The sequence below is a fragment of the Anoplophora glabripennis genome, unplaced genomic scaffold (assembly GCF_000390285.2).
Source record: "Anoplophora glabripennis isolate ALB-LARVAE unplaced genomic scaffold, Agla_2.0 scaffold79, whole genome shotgun sequence".
Lineage (NCBI taxonomy): Eukaryota > Metazoa > Arthropoda > Insecta > Coleoptera > Cerambycidae > Anoplophora > Anoplophora glabripennis.
In genome coordinates this window covers 1,009,667-1,027,975 of record NW_019416623.1, presented here as the reverse complement: position 1 = coordinate 1,027,975, position 18,309 = coordinate 1,009,667, and the positions used below count along the sequence as shown (strand labels likewise).

The 18,309-nt window shown below is 34.2% G+C and overlaps 1 protein-coding gene across 1 annotated transcript in view; it reads left to right on the top strand.

Annotated features, from left to right (window-relative positions):
* LOC108917159 overlaps positions 1–18,309 on the top strand; it is a 234,381-nt gene that overhangs the window by 211,412 nt on the left and 4,660 nt on the right. Inside the window, exons 20-21 of the mRNA XM_023455102.1 lie at positions 5,809–6,204; positions 17,029–17,291. Of these exons, the coding sequence (XP_023310870.1) occupies positions 5,809–6,204; positions 17,029–17,291 (659 nt within the window). The remainder of the gene's footprint in view (positions 1–5,808; positions 6,205–17,028; positions 17,292–18,309) is intronic.

The following is an 18,309-nucleotide window of genomic DNA, read 5'->3' as shown; positions in this document are numbered from 1 at the left end:
AATATATTTCCAAAAAAAAAAACCTGTACCTACATTCCGCGACGTACTAATAACCCACCTTGTATATTAAATAAATTTATCGTCATCATCAAATATTAAAAAAATTATATTACAAGCTGTTTAAAATATTATTACGAATTTTGTTTATTTGGAAATATATTTTCTGCAGTATTTCAATACCAAGAAATGAAAATAGTAGGTAGCTAATTTACGAAATTATGATTATATATCTTAATTGTAACACCGCTGCAGAAATATCATATGAAACTACATAGATATTCGTTGATTCTTTAAAAACATTTTTATCAATACCTATATCATACATTTATATAAATACAGTAACGCAAAAAACAGATATTGATAAAAAAGTGTACAAAAGAAACCGTAAGTACGCCTGGCAACATTACCAAAGTCTTGTTTATATGTTGCCAGGATACGCGTAGGTATGCGGGCCGCTGCATTAGATTCTTCCTAAAATTCTGCTGGTGGTGTACTCTACCGGCAATTCGGAAATTTAAAACTATACTGACCTATTCCAGTAGAGGTCTGTGGCGATAGCTATTTTGTCTGTGGTAAAACTGAACATCCCATGTCCAGAAAATAAAAAAACCTGAAAAGTGTCACTAGGAAAAGTTGTTCCAAATTAAAAGATACAACATAATTCCAATTTGTGGAAAAATTGGCCTACTTTGATTATTTATAATTATTTACGTCAGCGGTTAGGAGGGTGAATAAGAGGAAAAACTTTTTTATTTCAAATAGGTTGTGAATAAAATGACATTTATTCTTCAATTGTATAACTGTACTTCGAAAAGCCCCCAACAGTAATTAATTTATCCGATAAATGCTAACTTTACAGCAAAAAATACATCTAATACAGTGCTACGATAACAATTATCGCCAAGTAATTCAAGATTTCAATGAAAAATACCCAGGTGTGCATGTGGCGTAGTCGTCTTTACAAAGTTTAGAGGAAGGCGATGAAGTGAAACGACTCGATTTTTCGATTTTTGTTTGTGGATCGGAGGTATGGAACAAAATTTCCATCAACAGATTATGTTTTCGGACGAATCAACTTTTTCTACAAATGGTACTAAATTTCAATAAAACGTTACAAGGCGTTTCAAAGTTACTTATCAAAAATAATTTTTTTGTTAACTAGACCACACGGGACTAAAGGAAGCAACTTACAATAGAGATAGTAGTGTAGTAGTTAAATCTGCTTATTTTGATCTGGCTATCAGGAAACTGTGGTAGCTCCGTAATATTGGGACACCCTGTACAGGCAACACTCATTTTTTTACTTACCTTGTAACTCGAAAGCTATGCCTTTAGGAGAGGTGGATAAAAACTTTTTTTTCGTTAAATTAGTTGAGGAATTATTCCGTATATTATTGGAATGTACTTAAGGTTCACCCAGTCTACAAGTTAATAGACTCTTATCAAAAATAAGTAAATTCTACCTAAAATTAAAAAAATGCACTTGCCATTTTGAAACTCGGTTGAAATTTGTAGTTTCATTTAAGATTAAACAGGATTCCCTCAGGATGACGTATTTTTTACCAGAAGAAAACTTATTTCTTGATTACAATCACAGAAAAAAAAACAGTATTATGCAGTCGGTGTTTTTATTCTAACAAATGTCACATATCACATTAAAATCTATTACTTTTTTAGCAAACATTTATTTATATTTAAAACTCCTTGATTAGTATAGCTGTTACGATGTCAATTGGAACCTGTAAATCTTAAAGCAGGACTGTATACACTTCTCCTGAAATTTCTTCTTATGCTTTAACCATGGCGTGTCTCGTAATTTATACTCGAATAGCAATTCGGTGAGTCCGGTATTGATAAACTAGTCCGCCTGATGTATAAACTAGTCCGCTTGATGTAGAATTGACGGAGGCGCACTGGTCATCAAAGCTAACCTAAATTGGCCCACTAGGTCGTAAATCATGTTTTGCATGGTATTCTATAATTAGTTTGATGTCAAAGGCGGTTACTTGCTTGCCAGTGCCGTGGAGAGCAGTGCTTGGCGCGTTATATGTATTGTTATTATAATACGTATTATATTAATTATTAATTATTTATTAATATTATTATCTGTTCATACCCTTTGAAACGGAAGATAACGAAATAACCTGGGAAAATCCCCAAATAGTCGTGCCGATTTTTGTCGAAAGCGTCAAAACAAACTCAGAGTTTAAAAACAAAGATTTACACGTACAAAGTCAACGTATTATTTTAAATATTCAGAGTGTTTTTGAATGGAGTAGCATAAATGATACCAGTGAATCTACATTTCAAAAGAACACGATCTGCAAAAAATCGCCTTAGTAAAATGTTCACCCCTGAAGAGATATGGGCCATCAAAGTTTCCAAAAAAATTATGAAAATTGGCTGTAATTTGAAAACCGAACGAGGTACAAATAACAAATTTTTTACAGGTTGTTTACTAATACAGATGCGAGTTTTCAACTATTTTTCGAAAATTTTAACCCCTCGAAAGGGGTTGAAATAACCACCCCTCAAGCCATTTTTTGCCATAACTTTTATATTTCGTAAAAACTCGATATCCAAAAATACGCATTAGATAAACTGGTTCTTTTAGAAACTTTTACCTCTCTAGCAATTTTCCTTTAAAACTTTTCGTTTATTAATAAAAAAATAAAATGTATTACCATTCACCTCACACCGTATATGATTGCAATCAATCAAAGAAAAACTAAGTGTGCTGCTGTCATGCCAGTTGTCACAATTAACTCTTCTGTAAGTTGTCACTGTTATCAGCTAAATACTTTTTGGGTGTAAATTAACAAGAATTATGCCAAATTTTACTAATGATGAATATGTGGACATGCTACAAGTGTATTTTGAATGTCGCAAAAACTGTGCTGCGGCAACAAGAGCGTATAATGAGAGATATCCAAATCGTCAAGTTCCCCACAGACAAACTTTTTCGGCGGTAGAACGAAGACTTCGGGAAACTGGAAAAATACAGCCGCATATTGAGGGTACCGGCCGAAGACCTACTGTTCGTACTATTTATCTTGAGGATGCAGTACTTGAAGAGTTTGACGAAAATCGTCAGACTAGTACGAGAAAAACAGCAATGCACTTAAATGTGTCCCATAGTGTTGTTTGGAATATTGTCCATGATAATTTATTATATCCTTTTCACCACCGGCCAGTTCAAGCTCTACTTGAACCAGACATGCATAAGCGAGTTGTTTTTTGCGAATCGTATCTTAATATTCTAAGAAATAATTTGAATTTTGCCTCAAAGATACTTTTCACAGATGAAGCAACTTTTCAAAGACATGGTTTAACCAATATGCACAATCTTCATTCCTGGGCTCATGAAAATCCTCACGAAGTATCTATGACAACATTTCAACATAATTTTAGTTTAAACATTTGGGCAGGAATTGTAGAAAATGTGCTTGTCGGCCCTTTTGTTTTACCTCATCGACTTGGTGCTGTTGAATATTTGCAGTTCTTAAATGAGCATCTACCACCACTTCTGGAGGAAGTACCATTAAATGTACGTCAGGCCATGTGGTACATGCATGACGGGGCTCCTGCTCACAGCACTGTAGTAGTTAGGCGGTGGCTTAATTTAAATTACCCGAATCGTTGGATAGGTCGCGGCAATGAGGCACCTATCTCTTGGCCTGCACGTTCTCCCGATCTAACGCCCATGGATTTTTTCTTTTGGGGACATATAAAAAGTATTGTTTATGCGACCCCAGTTGACAGTGTTGAAGAGCTACAGGAAAGAATATTCGCGGCGTCTGATGAGATTCGCAACAATCCCATAATTTTTGCTCCAGTCCGTAACAACTTTGATAAACGTGTTAAGTTGTGTTTAGAAAGAAGTGGCAATTATTTTGAAAATGTCCTTTAACTAAGTTTGTTCTCTTTTTGATAATAAATTATTCTTAATTTCGTTTACATTATATTTCTATTTAATAAAAGTTTCTGCGACATTCAATTAGTTATTTGTGCAACTACTGTAAAGAGTGTGTATTTGTTGTACGATGCATGAAGTTTGCAGCTCGAGACGAAGTTGAGAGCTGCAATCATGTTAAGTGCAACAAATATGCTTTTTGCACATGTTGCACGCAACATTTTTTCTACGATTGTTTTTATTTCAAATTTTATTTAACAGTATTTTACATAATATTAAAATTTTAACTGACAACTGGAAATTAATTGCGCAAATTGTCAATGTCAGACGTTAGGTACTTATGGATATGCTTAGATTAAACTTGTAATCAATATTTTTTTTGTACTACTGTAAAAAAAGTTAAACTTTTGGCACAGTAGGTAGTGCAATAAGTAGTAAATTTTGCACGATCGTAGAAAAAAACACTTGTAGCATGTCCACATATTCATCATTAGTAAAATTTGGCATAATTCTTGTTAATTTACACCCAAAAAGTATTTAGCTGATAACAGTGACAACTTACAGAAGAGTTAATTGTGACAACTGGCATGACAGCAGCACACTTAGTTTTTCTTTGATTGATTGCAATCATATACGGTGTGAGGTGAATGGTAATACATTTTATTTTTTTATTAATAAACGAAAAGTTTTAAAGGAAAATTGCTAGAGAGGTAAAAGTTTCTAAAAGAACCAGTTTATCTAATGCGTATTTTTGGATATCGAGTTTTTACGAAATATAAAAGTTATGGCAAAAAATGGCTTGAGGGGTGGTTATTTCAACCCCGTTCGAGGGGTTAAAATTTTCGAAAAATAGTGGAAAACTCGCATCTGTATTAGTAAACAACCTGTAAAAAATTTGTTATTTGTACCTCGTTCGGTTCTCAAATTACAGCCAATTTTCATAATTTTCTTTGGAAACTTTGATGGCTCATATCTCTTCAGGGGTGAACATTTTACTAAGGCGATTTTTTGCAGATCGTGTGCTTTTGAAATGTAGATTCACTGGTATCATTTATGCTACTCTATTCAAAAACACCCTGTATATGAATGTTTGAAAAGAGAAAATAGTGAACAATGTGATAAAGAAATTAGGAAACGGATTAGCGAATTAACTAATTGTAAAACATCAAAAAGGACAATTTATCGCGTAATTAAAGAATGAGACTATTACTCACGGTACAAAGGGGAAACGGAAAAATACAAAATTAAAGAATATTGACGATTTTACCAGAGATGTAATACGGCCCACAATTTATAATATGTGAAAAAATAAAGAAAATGAAGGCGATTATCCTGATTATAATTATAAATCTTCAGATATTTACATGTTTTAGTACAATGCCCTTTTAAACATAAAAAACTTGAACAATCGTATGGTAATTATGGAATCAAGACGTATAGTTGCACTTCGGGAAGATTATTTACAAAAAATTAGAAAATATCGCCAACTAAATAGGAATACAGCTCGGAATATAGTATATCTAGATGAGACAGAGCAAAATTTTTCTGGACGCCTATGGATTCTGTAGAGTTTATGAGTTAAATGTTTTTATACGGTTCCAACTGACATCGTAACAACTATACTCATATTGTTATTTTATAGTAACATTTTCTAACAGCAAAACATACATTACCTTCTTACACTTTTTCTGAAAAGTAAGCCCTTAATACCCAAAATAAAGGAAATAGTAATACTTTCATAAGTTTGAGAACATACAGGAAATTTTATTAAGAAAAAAAGTGACGTTTCTCTGGCTCAATCCTTAACTTATGCTCTGAGATTCAGTAGTTCTAAAAATTGTATATGTTACTGATAAAAAATAAACATTACTATTACACCCGTTGTAAAATTCTAGATCGATAGACGATTTATCTCCCGAATACGGCCCCTTGCCTTTCGTAAAAAAATTGAAAATCCTAAACGAGCGGCAGAAGCTAGAGGAACTAGAAACTGTCATGAAAACAAGAAGTTTCTCCCTCGATATCCCGGACAACCCGAGCGTCGATGGCGACACGTTAACGCGCTCCCATTCGGAGGGCTCCACCATGCACCAGGACCAACACCGCGTCGATAAGAACCTGTTGACGACGCCCCTCACTTCCAGTCCTCTGCACTCCTCGAACGAGTCCAACGAGACGATAGAGCGCAGGAATCTGAAATCTATCCTGAAGAAGTTGTCGGAGGATACGAAGGAGAAGGAGCCGAGGGAGAACGCGATGCCGGAGAAGGTCGATTCCACGGAATTTAGAAGGTAAGTGCTTTAAAGTGTTCAGTTTTTGAATTTATCATTGATCAGGTTAGATAAAATCGGTTCACCGAGTTTTTTTAAATGCAGAGACAGTTAGTCACTGACAAATACTTACGTGTGGAAAAAAATTAAGGAGCTTGTTCTTCGTTGAAAGTTACGGAAAGTATTTCAAATCACAATTATGACATATTAACATATAAAGGTAATTCATTTATTTTTTTCCAATTTTTTTTTTAATATACAGGGCGATTCACAAATGTTGACCAAAAATTAAACCTCGTTGGTGAATTTTAAGGGTCTCTCCTATAAAGTTTTTATCTAGGAAAATATTTTTAATATTTTTAAATAATTTAAAAACTAGTAAGTGAAATAATTTGAAATTGGGCACATGTATTTATGTAAACATTGTCTAAAATCTGAAGGCTTTTCCTAAAATTTATATGCTCCAGTGCTAAATTAAATAGTACGCCACTGCGTTACGGTAACAACCATGATATTTTCGGATTCGTCTTTCAGTTTTCTACAAATTACTACCCTCTTATGTTTTTCGGAAAAAAGACAGATTTTCGAATAAAACTTAAAAAATGAACGTACTAGTTTTTAAATTATTTAAAAAAAATTATTATTTTTTTTTAAGTTTAACACCCTATATCTTTTAACGAGGCGTCCTAGGTAAAAACTTTATAGAAAATACTCCCCTTAAAATTCATCAAAAAAATATGAGGTTTCATTTTTGATCACCATTTGTGAATCACCATGTATACACTAATACAGGGTGATTCAGTCATAATGTCATTAATTTTAAGAGCAGATAGAGAAAAATGAGTATAATACGATGGCGTGATTAAAAAAAAATTTAAATGCATATTTAAGCTGAAAAAAAATATTTTCAAATCATTATTTAACCCCCTTTTCAGGCTGTTACTGACCGGCTGACGTCACAATATTATGCACGGCTACGATATGAACCTATGAACAACGCGCCCTAGATGCAACGTTGCCATATTTATATATTTTCGCTCATATAAAGACAATAAATAAACGGTTTTGCTCACGTCAACCAATAATAATTTAAAATGCTATAAATTATTTTTTATTTATGCAATCAACATATTAAATTGTTATTGTTGCCCAGCAAGAACCTCGAGGTCTGAGCATGCCTTGCCAAAAATCAGTTTTTATTAGCATCATAATTTTAATATTTTAACAACATTTGCTGTAAGCCCGAAGGGGAAGGTTTTCAAACAATTCTACTAAAAATTAGTAACGCGGCCCATTCAGATGTTCAGGTAGAAAATGCGGCCCAATTAAACGATCGCCATTGACATTGACACCGAATCTCCTCTGAAAGCTATACCACCGACGAGTAGTGTGCGGGTAGTAGTGTGTTTCATCTGACCAAATGTGACTATTATGGCTGCAAAGAAATTAGCTGTTTCACTTTAAATAAGATTTAATATTGAAGTTACAAAACCCCAAAAGTTCAAATAATTTAAATTTCATTTCATAACCATTTCAATTTCGTTACAGAAATAATGTCATAAAAAACCAACACTCACTAGATAAATTATAAAGAGAGGATAAATTGTATGCAGTATTTAAATATTGACTGCAATTAGAAGAGAGACTTGTATATTCCATAAAAAAACAATGGGACGGAGACAAATAAACAACTCGGTACGTCGTGTTTCCGACCTAGGGTAACCTGTGGTTCAGTAACCTTTTAACCCAGTTTTAATTTGCACACGTGCACCATATAGTCCAGGAGCCAGATGTGCAAACAACTTATTCTTAAATATTTGACCTCTTGAATCCAAAGAAACTTGGTCGCAAAGCCTGAAAGTGGTCAGTTTAATTGTTATCAACAAATTAAATGTTTAAATGGCTGTAAAAAGTTTATTTTTATAGCTAGTACAATTTATTCGCTAATAGTTACGTTTTCTCATAACAAATATGTATTTTTTTGGAAATTAAAAAAAATTAACTTTAACCAAAGTTATTGCAAATTTAGTGCAAATTTCTTACATTTTCCGTCTCCGTGCGCACTAATTTTACCATATCTGGTTCTAAGTTCCATTTATTTATTAATTTATTTAATAATTAATGGCATCTTAGAAAGTTGTGAAATTTCAACGAAAATGCCGGTTTTAATTGTTTATAAGGTTTTTTTTATTATTCAACTTCGACGAAAAGCCAAAAAAGTTACCGGATATTGTTCTTTGCATTCTAACAATCAAGCAAGGCATGAAATCATTGTTAGGATGCGAGGAACAATAACCGGTAACTTTTTTGGCTTTTCATAAAAATTGAATAACAAAAAAAGTTTTATAAACCAATAAAGCCAACATTTTCGTTGAAATTCCACAACTTTCTAAGCTGCCATTAATTTTTAAATAAATTAATTAATCAATGGAACTTACCTATCTTGTAAAATAAAGTTTAAGTTTTAAAATGAGATGTGCGTCTCAATCCGTCCAATTGAACCAGAGATATGGTAAAATTGGTGCGCGCAGAGACGGAAAATGTAATATATTTGCACTAAATTTGCAATAACTTTGGTTAAAGTTAATCTTTTTTTAATTTTCAAAAAAATATATGTTTGTTGTGAGAAAACGTAATAATTAACAGATAAAAAATTGTACTAGCTATAAAAATAAACTTTTTACAGCCATTTAAACATTCAATTTGTTAACAACAATTAAACTGACCACTTTCAGGCTTTGCCACCAAGTTTTTTGGTTTCGAGAAGTCAAAATACTTAAAAATAAGTTATTTGCAGCCGTGGAATTCTGTTTGGCTACGGAAACCTATCTGGCCCCTAGCCCCTAGACTAATACGAGTGTAGTAGCAAAAAGTTGTCGGTCTTTTATCAAAGGAAAATCGTATCAACAAATTTAATTTAAAATCTAAAATACCGGCTGTTTTCGTAGTAGCTGTAGTCGCCCAGGTGCATCGAGTGTACGAAGTGGTCGGTTATATGTCAAATACTAACCTGGCGAGCTTGAACCTGAACTTGGCAACGCTGTTCCTTTAGCCGACAACTGTTCGTGACATTACGTTACAAAATTTTCCGAGCATCCGGGCATCGGCAGGGCAGCCCTCGTAGCGGGAGTTATGGGTTGATTTCCTTCATTTTTAAAAGTCGAGTAAAAAATTTTTTTTTCCGATTTTCTGTCTTTATTAAGCCTTCCGAATACGTGGTTAAAATTAATGACATTATGACTGAATCACCCTGTATACATTTTGAGTTCAAATATACATGTAGGAGAATATATACACGTTTTATTTTTAAGAACAAATAATGTTGTTAATATTATAAAAATTTGTTACATAAAATAATTCGATAAAACAAACAATTTTATCCCAAAATTGTTTGCTATAATAACACAGCCCCACAAAAAAGTGGGAGATCCGCAAGACAAGACCATGGTATCTATATTTTTTTGGGGGTCGCTGACTCCGAATCCGGTGTCCGTTTGACCCAATCAGGTCTAGGTTAAGGTCAATTCTAGGTCAAATGTAGAGAATCAATAGCTAACAAAGTAAACCTACATATCTATACATTTTTGGAAATGCTGAATCCAAATTCGGTGTCGTTTAATCCAGTTAGCTTTGGGTTAAGGTTAGTTCAAGGTCAAATATAGAGTATCAATTGGCAACAAAGTAAAACTACATATCTATACGTTTTTGAGGTCATTGGGAACACAGATCAATCAACTTAAAGATGTGCATAAAAGTCTATTTGGTTTTGAACCCCAAAGTGAAGAATTGATTGGGTTTGAGGAGTACGGAGAAAGATTTCGACTAAAGTTTACGCTGATTCAACACAGGGCAACAATTTTCACACCCAAAAACTAGACCTCACTTGCCCGAAGGTTTTTAGTATGCAGAATCCAAATCCGGCGTCAGAATTGCTCCTATAAGTCACGTTTTCGAGATATCCTAACCTAAATGTCCAAAAAAACAGGTTTTTTGCTATATTTGAGCTTATTCCACACAGCAAAAAAAAATATTTTTAAACGTATCTTGCCCTCTAAAACTACCACTCTTACCCTTCAAAACGTTTTTTTCAGATTTAAAAAATCTTTTTTATTCGCGGAGATATCATTGAATGAAGTTAGGTAATTTAGCGTTTTCATAACAGTGGTACTAAAATTGAAAAAAGTTCTTCAGAAAGTGGAAGTAATATATTTACATATTTTTTGGGTCGCCCAATCCGAATATGACATCCAAATTATTCTATCACTTTAGTATTCTGAAACTTCCTAACCTAAAACTGCACGATTTTATGCTGAACTATTGGTATTATTAACCTCTATAACTGTAACACGGAGCCATTTAATATAGAAGCACGTAACCTGCAAACACTACACTCCCAACAGGTTAACCTAAGGGCACAATAATCGCTACCATAATAACCACTAAATGCACACGACAGGTTAACCTAAGTACACAATAACCGGCAAGGGCTAAACTCCAGACATGTTAACCCAAGTGCACAATAACCTGCGAGTGCTACACCCCAGACAAGTTAATCCCCAGACATTAGTTAACCCAAGTACACAATAACCTGCAAACGCTAAACCCCAGACAGGTTAACCAGAGTGCCTCAACAGGGGGTTTAGCACTCGCAGGTTATTGTGCACTTGGGTTAACCTGTCTGGGGTTTAGCATTTGCAGGTTATTGTACACTTGGGTTAATCTGTCGTGGGCAGGTAGTGGTTATTGTGGTAGCGATTATTGTGCCCTTAGGTTAACCTGTTGTGGGTGTAGCGTTTGCAGGTTACGTGCTTCTATGTTAAATGGCTCCGTGTTACAGTTAATCGATAGTTCAGCCTAAAACCGTTGATTTTGCAGTTTTAGGTTTGAAAATCTCAGACTCTTAAAGGATATAATAATTTGGAGGTCAGATTCGGATTGGGCGACCCAAAAAAATGTAAATATATTACTTCTGCTTTCTGAAAAACTTTTTTTAATTTTGGTACCACTGTTATGAAAACGCTAAAGTACCTAACATCATTCAATGATATCTCCGCGAATAAAAAAGATATTTTAAATCTGAAAAAAGCGTTTTGAAGGGCAAAAGTGGTAGTTTTAGAGAGCACGATTCGATTTTAGAAAAAAAAATTTCGCTCTGTGATATAAGCTCAAATATAGCAAAAAACCCTGTTTTTTGCAGTTTTAGGTTAGGATATCTCGGAAATGTGACGTACTTATAGGAGCAATTCTGACGCCGGATTTGAATTCTGTGCACCAAAAACCTTTGGGCAAGTAAAGTCTGGAATTTGGGTGTGAGTGTCAAATTTTGTTTCAAAATTTCCATTCTGGATATTGGTTATCTAATAATATATCTTTGCGAATCTTTCCAAGAAATTAAATTCTAAAGACTAGGTACATTGCAAAGTACCTTGTGATATATTGGTGGAACATATAATGGCAAAATATTGATATAAAAATATGTCAACTAGTTGTGGAGATATTGGGAAACTCCGTTCATTGATAATTGCCACGGAAGCTATCAAATTTGATTTTTCTTTTAATTTTCGACGACTTTCCGTTGCTTCGCTCGCACTATAATCGAGGTATGATCGAGGTCAGGTTGCCAGACAAAATTAATTTTATTTACTGTGACCACAAACAATTACTTTTCACTTTATTGTAAGTAATATTACATAAACTTCCAAATCCAATCGGAAAGACGTATAGAATCCCTAACTCTACATGAGAAACGAAAAAAATTTAAATTATAAGACAAATTCTCCTAAAAATGCGCAAGATTCCTTTAATTTTATGAATTATAGTTTAGAGATACCAACTCTTCCGAGCAAAAGGTCTTGGCTTAAATCACAACAGTGTCCGATTCTAGAAGATTATGTCTGCGTCGTTTTATCTATCTCGCCAGTGCAAAAAGAAATTCAGGAAATGCTTAAATTTAATCCTGTAATAATTCACGCTTGTCAGCTACATCCATTAATACATCTCCAACCGTACAAAACGTTGGCGTCCTTCCAGTGTATCATTATGATGTTTTGTTTCCTTTTCATACCACTCAGGGAGGAAAATTTCAAGTTCACTGACACAGTTCCTTTTTGTTTCTCCTCTTCCCCCCAGGATCTCATTATAAAGTTTTTTTCAGCTAATTTATTACATTCTCTTCAAGAGCTCTCATAAAAATATTATCTTAAAACATTGTTAATCAGGGCATTTCTTTTTGAGACTAATTAAATATAATAGAAAAGCCTGTTAAAGAAGTTTAGATAAAAAGCACCTAATTTAATTTAGATGTTAACGTGAAGAGAACAAGATAAGTTAATGTGGCGCACAGGATGGTTCCTAAGTAGTGGAAATGACAAGTCTGTGAAGCTCTGGGATTTACAGATTTCTTTTGTAGATGTGGGGCACGCAGAAAGAATTTGCTATGCGGACGAAGTGTAATTACGGAATATTTAAATAATCAATAGTAAATTTAATATTAGTATATTATTATTAATATTTTAGGCGTATAATTGATTATGAAATCAAATAATATGTAATCTGTCTTCGTAATTATTGTAATTTCCATTTTTTACACCCACTAAAAGTAAATAGGTCTTTTCAAAAATAGTTTTTTTTTTGTTAGTATTGACAATTATATACGTCGGCTAGTGTCATTGGTACAAAAATGAGCATCGAACAAATGGCTAATATTAAGTTTTGTTTTAAATTTTTTTACCAAAACGTTTCAAATGATGAACAAAGATTATGGTGATGATTGCACAGCACCACTAAAAAAAAGTGGGAGGTTCGAAAGACAAGACAATGATATCCATATGTTCTTGGGGTCCTTGAATCCGAATCCGGCATCCGTTTGACTGGATCAGATCTGGGTTGAGGTAAGTTCAAGGTCAAATGTAGAAAATCAATTGCCAACAAAATTAAACTACCTATCTATAGGTTTTTCACTCAATTCTTGTAACAAATGAATTTTATATGGATCTAATTTTTCCCGTTTGCAAATTTTTTGAATGGAATATCGACTCATGTTATGATTTAAAGCCCTCTGTTGTATCGAATTTATCGGATTTTCTACCACATCTAACATAACATTCAAAGAATCTTCTTCATTTGTAACGCTTACTGGTCTTCAATTTTTTCGTCGATCTGTAACACCTTCAGTTTCATGAAAACGCTGCAATGTTCTTGAAACGATTGATTTAGAAATTCCTATATGCTATGATCATTAAAACTTCAATACGCTCGATTTCACTTAAACTTAAATTATTCACACTAAATGTATTTTTGACATGTTGTCAAGATAATCACTATTAGACAAAAGAACAACGCGGCGTTGTTACGGATCTAGAAACTTTCAAAGGTAACTTGATGGACTAAAAAATTTTTGTATAATTTATAAAAAAATTTGATTTTCAAAGTTCGATGTTCGAAAACGATTAATTTATATAGGTACATGATGTGCTATACGAATTTTGTTTAGAATTTTAGAGAGGGATTGAAATATGGAATGATAGACAGGGTGTTCCATTAAAATATAGCAAATTTGTTTTGGCAAGACTTTTTGACTGACCTATATACTTAATTTTTTTATTGTAACAGATCTTAAAAAGCCTTAAAGCGTTTGTGTCTTATGATTTTTCGATAGCTATCTTACTTTAGGAGATAATCGACTGTTTCCATACAAATCAGCGACCCTGTATATTATATACTATATATACAGGGTGATTCAAAAAACCGCTGACAGACTTCTAGGGTAAGTAATACATGAAAAATTAAGACGAAAAGTCTTAATAAACATAGGGTCGGAAATGCCTCCTTAACGAGATACAGGGCGTCAAAGTTTCCGTAAAATTAAAGCGTAAAAATGACAAAAAGAAGCTTATAATCTAGTTTACTTAACTCACTTGTACACATTGACATTAGTGACAGGCGATGTTTAATTTTATTTTGAATAGCACAAGCCTACTATGCGAAACTAATATGAATGAAAATAAAAATGGATTTACAAATTTTCTCCAAAGGTGTTTCTCTTAAAAATGGTTGCTTTAATTCAAATTTTGCAAGAGACCAATTCGATAGGCAATTGAACACTTTACACGGAAATAGTGCCTTTTTGACAAAATTAGCAGTGGCGCAGAAAATATTTTTACAAAAGGGTCACGTTGACCCCGTCTCTACGACACTGCTGCTCATAAAATTTTTGAGCACTACACCAAACATTGGTCTTAAGGTGCTAACTACGCATAGCAAATTTGAAATAGAAATGTTCAGGCATTTTAGAATTATTGCAGACAATGTTTAATTTTACAGAAACTTTGACGCCCTGTATCTCGTTAAGGAGGCATTTGCGACCCTATGTTTATTAAAACTTTTCGTCTTAATTTTTTATGTATTATCTACCCTAGAAGTCTGTCAGCGGTTTTTTTAATCACCCTGTATATATGTACTATTTGTGTCAAAACGACAGTCTACAGTTCTAAGGTATATTTTTTTTTATAATCTGCATACCTTTACATGAATTTTTCTCGGTTTCTTGAAGTCACTGAACAAAAACCTTTTAGTAACGGCAATATGCGGTATCTATTTTCTCGGTTCGGTCTATTTTATACCACGGGAGGTCGCCGAATCCGAATCTGGTGTCCGTTTGACCCGATCAGGTCTATTAAATACTTTCTAATAGAAAAAAGATCAATCAACATACGATGTCTATAAAAATTTGTTTGGTTTTGAACCCTAAAGTGAAGAATTTGACTGGATTTGAGCAGAGAGAAAGATTTCATCAATATATTAAGGAAGACAATGAAACTATCGCTGATAGTGCTAGTGATACACGTTGTGAAAAAGGCAGGAATAATTTCCTAAGAAAAAGTAAATGATCTTGTTCGAGATTTGGGCAAAGGATGGAGCACAGTTCCTAATATTGGCTAAAAAAAATACTAAGCAAGCCGGAAAACTGAAAGCTTCTACAGAAATAAGGAATTTCTTAAATAGTTCTCTAACGATGAAAAATTTTCTTTAGCTTACTGCAATGATATCGTTGGATTGATGAATCACTTCAAACATGGTTATAACCCTAACGAGTGGAGGCTGTTCATTGATTCGTCAAAGAGAGGCATGGAAGCTGTTCTACTGCATAATACAAATGTTTATGTAGCTAACCTGCAGCACATTCGGTGATATTGAAAGAAGAGTACTGTAATCTGAGGATAGTCTACATAGGATCAAATACATATTAAATATAAATGGCAAATTTGTGAAAATCATCACAATAATTACTGTTTACTATGTTTTTACGTGATTGGGATAGTCGGGATCGAAAAAAACAATATGTGAAGAGCGTCTGGCCTTCTAGAGAAGCTTTTGATGCTAGGTTTTAGAATATAAAACATGAGCCACTTATTGATTAATGAAAAATCCCTACTCCACCTCTGCATATCAAATTGGAACTCATGAAACAATGGGTAAAAGCTCTAACCAAAGATGTACTCGAGGGTCACGGGCTCAGAGTTAAAGCTTTCTTTCTTTAATTTTATTGGTTACTCAAATTTTAATACCCATAAATGTTTAACTTGATTGTTTTGAGTTTTGAATTTGAGAGTATTTAGCAGACCTGATCAGGTCAAATAGATCCCGGATTCGGATTCAGTGATCTCAAAAACATATGATATAGTGGTTTACTTTATTGGCAATTGCTTCTCTACATTTGACCTTGAATTGACCTTAATCTAGACCTGATCTGGTCAAACAGACACCGGATCAGCGACCCAAAAAAGTGTAGATATCATGGTCTTACCTTTCGGACTTGCCACTTCTTTCAGTGGGGCTGGCTGTGTTATCTATCCCGTGGCAGAGTTCATGAGTGGTATACACGGTTTAAAAATGGTCCTGAGGACGTAAATGATGAGCAACATGTTGACCAACCGAAATTCGTGATTACCGCAGATTCCATTGTGCGTAAATTTATCAAAAATCAGTCAAAATCTACATTGAAACTCATGAAATTAGAATTGAGCATCGCACAAACATCAATTTATTGCATTTTGCCCAAACATTTGGGCAACGTGTGTGCATAATTTTTTGTTCCGCACAAGTTGACTGGCGACCAAAAATTTCTCAGAATTCAACATTCAAGGAACATCATCAAAGAAATCAAAAAGGACAAAAACTTCCTTTACAAGAAAAATCAAGCGCCAAAGTGCCGAGTGGAAGGGGCCAGACGAGCTAATATCCAAAAAATCTTGTTTGGAGAAGATTTACTTTTACAATTCCAAAGAATTCGTTCCACAGGGCCAAACTTTTGTCTTGGCATTTTGAAGCATTTCGTGCATCGCATTGGTCGTAATCAGCCAGAATATCGCGCAGAAGCAAGTTGGCGTTTGTTGCACGATAATAAGCCATTTAATCGATCAACACTTGTGACCAATTTTTTTTTATCAAAAACCGCGTTTTAACTGTCAACCACTCCCCGTCTGATTTGTCAACGTGTGAACTTTTATCTCTTCCGAAAAATGTATTTGCCGATGAAAGGAAAACGTTTTGTGTGGACGTAGAAGCCATCCAAAAGGACATCCTGAAGGACATCCCTGCAGAAAATTTAAAACACTCATTCGACATAGTTTTAGACCCTGCAAATCGCGGTATTGAGTCGCAACGGACTATTTTGAATAAAATAAATCGCTTTTGCCAAAAAAATTTTTGTTGTTCTTATTCTTAAAAAGTCCTGTTTATTTTTTCCACCGTTTTCAGAATTTAATCATGTGCCATCCTTTTCAAGAAAAAAAAAACGTTTCCAGTTTGGGTGGATGTAAAAACCTCACCTTTTTTCACTTTCAGGCTAATGCGAGCCCCGACGATAGAAGGCTACGCCGCGAGGCACAGCAAACTCTCGAAGAGTGTGACCTTTAACCGAGACACTCTCCAGAGCCCGCCTAGCAGCGCAACTATTTTGGGGGCGCCGCAGAATCTATTCCCGTTTGTCAACTCGCCGTCCGACAACGGCCTGGACGTGCGAGAGCAGGAGAAACGGACTGAACTGGAAAGGTGCGGCATCCAGATAATGCCGAACAAAGCAAATAACCAAGTCAAATTGATTAAAGGTAAATAGTAATTTGTCGAAATTATTTATGTTTGCGGGTGTACAGTTTGCAGCTTCAAAGCGAATCGATTATTTGGATACGCTATGGAACACAAATATTTACTAGGCATTTTTGATGGAACTAAGCATTGACATGAGTTTGTAATTGTAAGGGTTATTCTGTATTATAGGAACACCAGCGTTACGTCCAATGCAATGGATTGAGAAGGAATGACCTGGAATGATGTTGAGTTGTACTCAAAGTCATTTCATGTCATTCCTCCACGATTTTTAGTGAATTTTCGTTGAGTCTGTAATGCTTTATATTTTTCTTATATCGTGTTCAGTTTTAATCAGTTTAACAAGAAAAACTAATTAACAACGTGTTCTTTGCAGTTTAAGATAAAACTCGAGGGAAAATGCTTTTTCTGAGAAACAGTTAGAGATAATTTAACACACATTCCAACGCGTTCGCACATGTGAATCACACCAAGTTCCAGGAATGGATTCTACATGTCAAAATAATAAGAAAATACTCAAATTGTTATGCGATTTTCATTTGCTTTCAAGTTATAGCGTAATTACAAATTTTAAAAATTTTAGATCAGAGTGTGTCATATTGCAAGTGTAATATTTGATTACACATTTATACGATCAAAGAGTTATAAAATGCCAAGAACTTATTGAAAGGACCCCGCAATAATCTTATGGAAATTGGGTTTCTGTCAAATTGTCTGAATTTTTGACATGTTGTAGATTTTGTCATCCTGAACAAAAGTCTCCATGGGCACAAAGTGCCAAAATGAACATTTTGGCAGCTACGGAGCTGCCAAAGCTCCCCTGACCCGTTGCAAAACTATTCATTTTCAATACTATTTACAGATGTCAAAAGCATATTTTAATTATTCTAATATATAGGGTAATGTTTTTGAGGTCACTGGATTCAACCCTCATGTCAGATTGGACAAATTGACCGTTGACAGCTGTCAATACACTGTCAACGAAGAATAGAAAAGTAAATATTCTCTTTTCACATTGAG